A 9,090-nucleotide genomic window follows, 5' to 3' on the forward strand; every position below is an offset into this window, starting at 1 on the left:
CATCAGTAAGGCAACTGCTATAGCTTCCTCTGAATTGGACAGCAGCTGCCTGAATGCATGTTCTTTGTGATGACCTTAATTTCGTATAAGTACAAATCACAGCAAAAATTAAAGTTTTCATCTTTAATGAAATTACTTTGGAAATAACGTACATTTCCATGACACCAACACTACAGTTTTCGGAGTCACAGTAAGATACACAGAATTACATCCGTAATTAATATGAATGCCAACATTTCAAGCAGTAATTTGTTACATGGCAAACAAAATCAAGAAAGCAACCATCAAACAAAAGAGACCCATAGCTTCAGACAAGGCAAATCCCAGGATAGCATATGAGAACAGCTGCTGCTTCAGCGAAGGGTTTCTAAAAGAGACCACATATGACTGTTACTTTGAAATATTAGTTTCAACATATTTGGTAAATGTTAAAGAATCAGATTACTAGCATGGGAATTTTTGTAAACTGGAAAGTCTATTAGAAGAGTATTTGTCTAACATCTTTTTGCTTCTGCCTTTGACACTCCTTTCTCCCCAGTTCTGATAATCATATGGCATAAAGGCAGGGAGCTCTCTATGTCAACATAAATGGTTTGTTTTCATCCATTTTGAGGGATTCTGACATTCTTCTTATCCCTCCCTCTGAAAGTATGTTCTATACCTTTTAAGATCTGAAAGTTTAGAAATAAGGTCTTAAAAAATAAAATGGAATTGACACTTTTCTTAAAGTGCTCTATTATATTCCCAATATAGCTTAATAATTAGGAATGCATACTCTGAAGTCAGACTGAAAAATTCATTTTCTAACACTTACTAGCTATGACTCAAGCAAGTAATATAACTTATATTTGTCTCTGGTCCTTTATAGGTAGAGTATACCCCAAGGGTTGTCATGATGATTAAGAGAGATAATGCATACAAAACCCTGTAAATATAATGCAAGACACAGAGTAGGCACTTACTACAAAGTAGCTATTATTATTTTGGTAGTTTTCTAAGTTTCCAACTATTTCAGGCATGCTCTTAAACAAACGTATTCAGGGATAGAAATGATTACCTGGCGTAACCAATGATAAGGCTGCCAAAGACTGTTCCAATACCAGCACCTGAACCAGCCACTCCTACTGTTGCAGCACCTGCACCAATAAATTTGGCAGCAGTATCAATGTCTCTGCTGATTGCACTGGTCTGAAACTCCCTTTGGATTAGTTGAGACACACCATTCTGAGCCCCATTAAATACTGTAGAGCCCTAGAGAACAGGAAATAAAGGCAAAGGTCAAATCAGTCATCACAGCTATTTTAATTACTGTACTGTCAAAATGAGTACTTCTCTATTTTGTGAATAGGCAGTGGTATGGCACAATAGAAAAATCAAGAGCTTAGAATAAAATTCTGATCTCGTAGAATAGGGATAACAGTATCTATGCCTTATGAGGTTGTTGAAAATTATGTAACAACCTATATGAATATGCTTTACAATAAAGTAAATTTTTAAAAAACTGTAGCTATTATAATCTCAAATACAGGAAACTCAAAATTATAGACTTAAATATAAATATTGACTACAATATTTCTTGGCCAATTCAGGTGAATAACTTTTGGATACAGAAGTTTCTCTCATTGGCTCATCTTCCACATATTTTTTGGATAAAAGGGTAAAAAAGGATTGTCTTCAAACTATTCATTAATAAGCTTTTTTTCCCCCTTCACTGTAATCAAAACCATAAATAAGGCTAACTAGTGTTACCTAAGTTTTATTATTGCTATTACCTCTCCAGTCCTTGCCTCTGGTCGAGATAACACTGATGCAGAAATTGGTCTGTATGCAACTCTGGATCCAGCTCGGATCTATTAATGAAAAAAAGACTTCCAAATATCAAATGAGAATATAGATAAGACTTCAATGACCTTCTTGTATTATGAGTTCTAAAAAAGCAAGCAGCAAAAATCAGAGACTTCTCTGTATTGACTCTTATCTTTGCTGTTGGATCATTTTCAACACATGAAGCCATTTTTATAGTTTCATGCTAATGAAATGTAGAGTTTTACATAATTTGTTCGCAATACTCTGAATAAAAATTCTAGGAACAATTAGTTAAAAATTAAAAGAGAGTAAGAATTGCTTTTAATGTTTCAATTATTGTAGTGCCACAATGCAAGTCAGAAAAACAGCAATAAAAACCCCACATGGATTGGTAAGTTTAAGTGGACCAACAAGGATATTAGGAGTGTCATTCTAAACATTTGTCATTTCAAATAGTCCAGTAGTTAATGAGCTCCCCCCATTTCCAAGATATTCCTATGACCATTAATCATAAAATTTAAAAAAAAGGGTTGAAGCAATTCTATATCAGTTTTAAGAATAATTGGTAAAATACTATAACAATAAGGATATATTCCAGTCCAGCTTCTTTGCCCTTGAGTGTCCACTAAACTAAGGTCACAGAAAGTCCCTTTAGAACCAAGACCTGATTCTCTAAAACAAATCCTCCAGATTTAGACTTCACTCAAAGTCTGCAAAATGGTCATGGAAACAATACTCTAGAGGCAGGAAGAAAGACTGGGCTCCCTCACCACCTCCCTCCGCCCCCACATGGTGAGGCAAAGTCCCTCCCTCTGCAGCAGCGAGTTTGACCTACAGAGAAGCACTGAAGAGAAGCTGCGGTGAACTAGGCCTCAGCAGCTCCCTACATCCGCAGCAGTACCCCTAACTCAGCGTCGACCCCAAACCCAAAAGAGAAATGGAGAAAGTGGGGGAGTGGGCCACTCCAGGACTAGGGGCAAGGAGGATTTGACCTACGCCGAGAGGGGCCTGACAGCTAGGCCTTGGCTGTTCTCCACCGTCCTAGTGGAGGAGAGGAGGGCTGAGATGCTCCGGGATTAGGAGGAAAGGAGGAAAAGGGCATTGGGGTAAGCGGTAAGGGGAAAGCTGGCACTGAGAGGGCGGAGTGTCCCGCCCGAAGGTCGCCCCATTCAACAACGTGGACGCTCCAGGCCAAGAGGCCGGGCCCTCAGTCCCCCGGCCCAGCCTGGGCTACGCACCAGAGCGGGGGTGCAGGCGAGCTTGGCGCAGGCGAACATCTTACACTCTTCGGACCGCGCGGCTGTAGGACCTGGGTGACAGGCGACTTGGGCTCCTCTCCCGCTTCCTCTCTGCGGAGGCAAAGAGGCTTAAGGTCAAGCGCTCTCCTGGGGCCTGTCCTTTCCAACCCGGCCCTGCCAGGTCCCGTGCACACCGTCACCTTGGGCCCCGCGCCCAGTGAGGCGCCACTAGAATGAATGAATCCCCACCGGACGCTGCTCCGCCCCGCCAGGCCGCGCTCCCGCACCCGCCACTTACCTTTCCGGCTGGCGGCGGCGGCAGCGACGGCGGCAGAGGTCGACAGACTCGGGCTGGGCGCGCAGGCGCAGTCTGCCTCTTATTGGCGCCGCGGCACCCGGATGGAGAAGGCGGGGTATCGGGTGCATGAGGGAGTCGCTCAAGGTCACTTTGTAACAACTTTATTGGTAACTAGCCCGGAAGGACAACGACAGCCGCTGGTGGTGGGCTCGCGGGCAGTGGGTGCTAAAGGGAACTAGAACCAGAGGGTGCTAAAGCAACCAGAAAAAATTGAAGACGCATCCCGGCAGAGAGCACTGAACTGGTTGTTTGGCTTTTGATCTGAGCTGGCTGGAGAATAATGGACCTTTTTCTTTCAAGTCTTTGTTCAGATGTCACCTTTTAAGACAGGCTTTCCTGGATCCCCTACCTGTCTTTATATTTCTTCTTAGCTCTTATTACTACCTGGCATTATTTATTGTTTGTTTGGCTCCTGTATTAGACTATAAGTCCATGACATCAGGGACTTTGTTTTGTTCATTCCCGTATTCACTCACTTTAGAACATGCTTGGCCCATTAATAAACACTCAATAAATTTTTGAGAAATGGGGTGGGAGAAAGATTATTTGTATTTGTATTATTTGATATGTTTACAATAAGCATTATTTAAAAACTTTAAAAACTATAATATGTTAGGAATGTTAATTCACAGTAATTAATAAAATTTATTATATTATCTCCTCTATGTGCTTGTATTAAATAAAAGGGACTAAGGTTGAATTTCAGTTCTTGGGGATAGACTTGGGTATATTTGTAGACAGTAAGCCAATACTCTTCAAATTGTATTCAAATTCTATCTATAGCTAGGCTATCCCTGTTTTAAAGCAGTGCGTGCAGCAGGGCGCTCGTGTGTGTGTGTGTGTGTGTGTATCTTCCTAGCTATATATTGGCAGGAGTTTCTTATATGTGATAGAAGATGTTATATGAATATTAGCTATTTTTTTCCAGAAAGCCAGTTGCAAGTATAAGTCCTCATTCTCCTTCAAGAAGTGAAAGCCATCTATGTTTAGTGGACCCAGATATTTGATTTATGGTTAAGACATAAGAAATTTCACAACACTAACAAAATGTTTGAGAAGACTCTTGCTTATCAAATTTTTCTGCCACTTTAGTCTCAGTGACGTCTTTAGGGGACATATTTCTAGTCCTAGTACTATGTGATATATGAGACTCCTACATCAATTACGGAATTCTAGGGTACCTGTGTGGTACTAGTGAACCATAGTGAGCAATACCTCATTTTCTTTCCACTTTTGGACCATCATGGCCTTATGGAGGAATAACATGGTTACATAGCACTAATCATGCTTTCCTTGGCTACCTATTTCCATATTGATTTAAATCAATTATTCCATTAGATGAATAGTTTCAGACTTTTCCTTACCCATCTCACCCTTCTGAGAATTTTTGATCCATGGGCTTTGATAATTTGGTTACTTTTCTATGTCAGGTCCCCAAGCCAGGGAACTTGGCTTAAGATAGGAATGGCTATGTAATAATTTTAAGAGAAGGATGATTTTCAGAAGCAAAACATCAAGAAAGCACATTCTATAAAATGAGATCTATAAATGGAAGCATCAAGATTTATTTATAGATTAAATAAGGGTGCTTGCTGAAATTGCTTTCTTTGATTTGAACTAGAGATTAGCATAAGCAAAAGATGCAAGTTTAAAATGTAAAAACTTGTATTTGAATTTGAAGTAGAAAATGTGGTCCAACAAACACCCATGATCAGTAATTACAGGAAAGCAAAGCAAGGAACACAGTAGTTAAAGGCTTTAATTTAATGGGTCCTATCCCCTCATTGTGAAAAGAACATTCCAATATGCAAAGCCACACACTGGTAAAGCACTTGTTTTATCTGGCCCAATTTTTGCTCAGTCTTGTGCAATCTTACATGGCTGGTCAGTCATTTCAGGAGAAAGGCCATGTGTTCATGGTGGCTATGTGTTATTTAATTGCAAATTATATCAGTAGTTTCAGGTTGTTCTTTGGTCAGACTCCATCTACCCTTCTTAACCATTTAAGGGAGTCCTCTCAATTTGTTCCAGCAGAGGAACACAAATAGATCCTTTATAAGAGTAAAGCCTTAAACACCAGTGAAACTTTTTTAAAGTTTCTGTTCTTAATCTTAAAGAAAATCTTCAAATCTTTAAACAATCATGCAATTATACTCTATTGTATATCTGATTGAATTAATTCAAAATGCTTTAAATTGCCAATTAAAGTACCTAATTCTCCCCCTCCCCCATTATTCTCAAGTAAAACTTATATACCAGGAGATAGGTCATGCTTTCCTATGCTTTTGCTCACATGCTACCCTACCTTTGCCTACCTCAAGAGGGCAAGGATTCAGCTTTAGCTGGAGGGATTTATTTTCAGAACTTCCTCTTTCTGGTCTTCTCATCCCATGGTCTTTGACTAATAAAGGATATGTAACATACAACAACAAAGACAGCAGGTAAATAGTCCACCTTTCTGGAAACTTTACTAGACAATGGCAAATTAGATACAAATTCTTTTCTAAAGATCCTAACATTTTAACTTCTCAAGAGTTACCTTTAATCAAATCCTTCCCCGTACCCCTTTTCCTCACTGTATTTCAACCTCTTGGCTCAAAACATCCCATTAATTTTTTTTGCACCACATTCTTATATCTAAGCAGCATCAGTTTACATCATTTGATCACACAGCAAGCATGCCAAGAGCTCTGGGAAATGAACTGGGAGGGTGGGACCAGGCATAAGAAGTTCAGGGGCTGAACTCAGGGCCCAAACTGATAGCTTCTTCCGCCATAGAAAGGCTGCAAATTCTTCAGCTAAATCCTTTGAGGGGTACTTTTGGTAGGCAGAATGATTCCTCTGACTCCGCCAAAGATGTCTGTATCCTAATCCACAGAACCTGTTAATATGAAACCATACACGGCCAAAAGGATTTTGCAGATGTGATTAAGTTAAGGATTTCAACATGAGATTATCCTGGATTATCTAGATGAGCACCGTGTAATCACAAGGGTTCTTATAAGTATAAGAGAGAGGCTGGAGAGTCAGGGTCAGATGAGATGTGATGATAGCAGTGGTCAGAGTGATGCAGCATGAGAAGGACTCTACTAGTCTTTACTGGGTTTGAGGATATGGAAGGAGGCCACCAGCCAAGGAAAATGGGCAGTTTTCAGAGTCTGCAATGGCAAGGTGATAGATTCTCTTCTAGAACCTCCAGAAGGAGCACAGTGCTATCAATACCTTGATTTTAGCCTGCTAAGACTCATTTTGGACTTTTGGCCTCCAGAACTGTAGGATAATAAATTTGTGTTGTTTTAAGCTGAAAACTTTGTGGTGATTTGTTATAGTGGCAGTAGAAAACTAATACAATAGTCAAACTCTTGTCTAATTCCAAGCATGAGTCATTAATCTGGGAGTAGAAATCAAGAAGATGGGATGGGGCTTTGATTTTGGAATTCAGGCACCTGAGGTGCTGCTTGTTTTGTGGGATGGATCATTCATTATGGACTTTAGTACAAAGCTAGGGATATAAGCATAGGGCCATGTGCTGACAAATGATGACATGATCTTTAAGATGACAGTAGGTATACTAGCCAACTGGCTGGATCATGGGACCAGGCTCATCCTGGACACCCACAATTTTGGAGGATAGGAAAAAAAGCCACACACCCAAGAAACTGGACAGAAGTATACTAGAAGTGAAGATTGATATCTACAGGCAGGTAGATACAGGAAGCTGATATATAATAGTGCTGATGAAATGTTCTTGAGCATAAAGCAACAGAACACTTTCTGAACCACTGACTGTTAAAAGAAGAGCTATAAATATTTCCAGGTTGGGCTCCAGTAGTTCCTAGTTGCTGTTAGTGTAGAAAACTGTGCAGGAAAGGGACAGCTAGAGGAGAGTTATCAATGACAGAGTGTTGGTCAGAAAAGTAATAGAAAGAGAGCCAGGAAATGGGAGGCAGCATCAGTTCAATGATGGGTCAGTTTCACTAATAGCTTACTGGAGGGCAAATGTCCTAGGCTTCCAATCCACACTTCCTGACCAGACAGGGGTCTTGTCAGGTGGCACTAGGGAACAAGTGTAGACACATTCTTTCTTTTCTTCTTCCACTAAAATCATCTTATTTAGGTCATACTGCTTTTAGTCTACTCTTATTTAATCTGCTTGTCTTCATCTCTTTTCCTTCAGATTCTTGTGTCTCATTTTTTCATTCAATAAGCATTTTATTCATTTATTATATACAATTGCCAGGCTGCTTTCCTAATATATCTCTGTTATGAAAAACCTAGAATAAAATGTATACTAACTAATGTAAATGTTTAAGCCTTCTTTTTTGTCCTCCCTCCCCCACTCTGTTACTGAAACCCTCTGATGTGGCCAAAATGGTCCACTTCCCATCTTCCAAACACCCATTGCATAAGAACTTTTTTGTAACTCTAATTGCTTTACTCTAGTAAAGTTCACAGGGACCTCTGAGTCTTCAGTTACCTCTTACATACATTAGCAAGACACATGCTACCTAAATATAGCCGAAGATTAAAAATAAAATAAATTGGTGGTGTAGGGGAGGTATCAGGGGAAGATTAAGAAATAAGATCAAGTCTTCTTTACAGTTTCTATTTGCTACTGCTGCTGCCAGATTATCTGAACAAACAGCATTGCCCTTGAGATGTGCTAATTCCTTCCCATGCTACAGCTCTCCTGCCTCAGAGTTTTTATTTAATTTGGATCTGTAGCCTGCCAAAATATTGACTCTTGGCCTACTCATCTCATGCTTTGACATCTGACCAACTTTCTCTTAAAACAAAAGCAAACCAATGCTTTTAAAATTATATAAGTAATAGATGAATATGGGCTTGCAAATAATCTAAATGATAAGAAATTATGTAGAAAAAACCCCACAGCTATTGCACACTCTACTCCCTAGCGTTGTTGTTCCCTTCTCAGAAGTGATCATTATTAACAGTTTAGTTTATATCTTTCCAGATAGTTCACTATGTTTTTACATGGAAATGTATGAATGTAGTTTTTAATTTTCTTAAATAAAAACTTACACTTTCTTTTCAACAAATGGTGCTAGGAAAACTGAATATCCATATGCAAAATTATGAAGTTTGATCCTTACCTTATACTATCTGAAAAAATTAACTCAAAATGGATCAAAGACCTAGACATAAGATCTAAAACTATAAAACTCTTGGAAGAAAACACAGGAGAAAATCTTCATGACATTGGATTTGGTGATAATTTCTTATATATGACACCAAAAGCACAGACAACAGCAAAAAATAGATTGGACTTCAGGAAAATCAAAACTTGTATGGATCAAAAGACACCATCCAGAGAGTGAAAAGACAACACAGAATGGGGAAATATTAGCATATCGGATAAAGGACTAATATCAAGAATACATAAAGAGTGTCTACCACTCAACAACAAAAAAAACCCCAAACAACCCAATTCAAAATCAGACAAAGGTTTTGAATGGATGCTTCTCTAAACAAGATCTAAAAGTGGCCAATAAGCACATGAAAAGATGCACATCACTAATCTAATGGAAATACAAATCAAAATTACAATGAAATTCCATTTCACACTCATTAGGGTAGCTATTAAAAAAAAATAAGAAGTGTTGGTGAGGATGTGGAGAAATTGGAACATTTGTTCATTGCTAGTAGAAATGTAAAATGGTGCAGCCA

The 9,090-nt window shown here is 39.1% G+C and overlaps 1 protein-coding gene across 1 annotated transcript; it reads right to left on the reverse strand.

The window, feature by feature from the left end:
* Nucleotides 1-108: 108 nt before the first annotated feature.
* On the reverse strand, nucleotides 109-3,397 carry ATP5MC3 (ATP synthase membrane subunit c locus 3). The gene is made up of 5 exons (XM_012753432.3): nucleotides 3,343-3,397; nucleotides 3,045-3,155; nucleotides 1,773-1,850; nucleotides 1,058-1,251; nucleotides 109-367 (listed from the first exon to the last, which is right to left on the reverse strand). The coding sequence occupies exons 2-5, from the start codon at nucleotides 3,081-3,083 to the stop codon at nucleotides 253-255; spliced, it is 426 nt and encodes a 141-aa protein (XP_012608886.1). The 5' UTR covers nucleotides 3,084-3,155; nucleotides 3,343-3,397; the 3' UTR covers nucleotides 109-252.
* Between the last annotated feature and the right edge of the window lie 5,693 nt (nucleotides 3,398-9,090).

This window comes from Microcebus murinus, chromosome 8 (assembly GCF_040939455.1).
Source record: "Microcebus murinus isolate Inina chromosome 8, M.murinus_Inina_mat1.0, whole genome shotgun sequence".
In the NCBI taxonomy this organism is placed as follows: Eukaryota; Metazoa; Chordata; class Mammalia; order Primates; family Cheirogaleidae; genus Microcebus; species Microcebus murinus.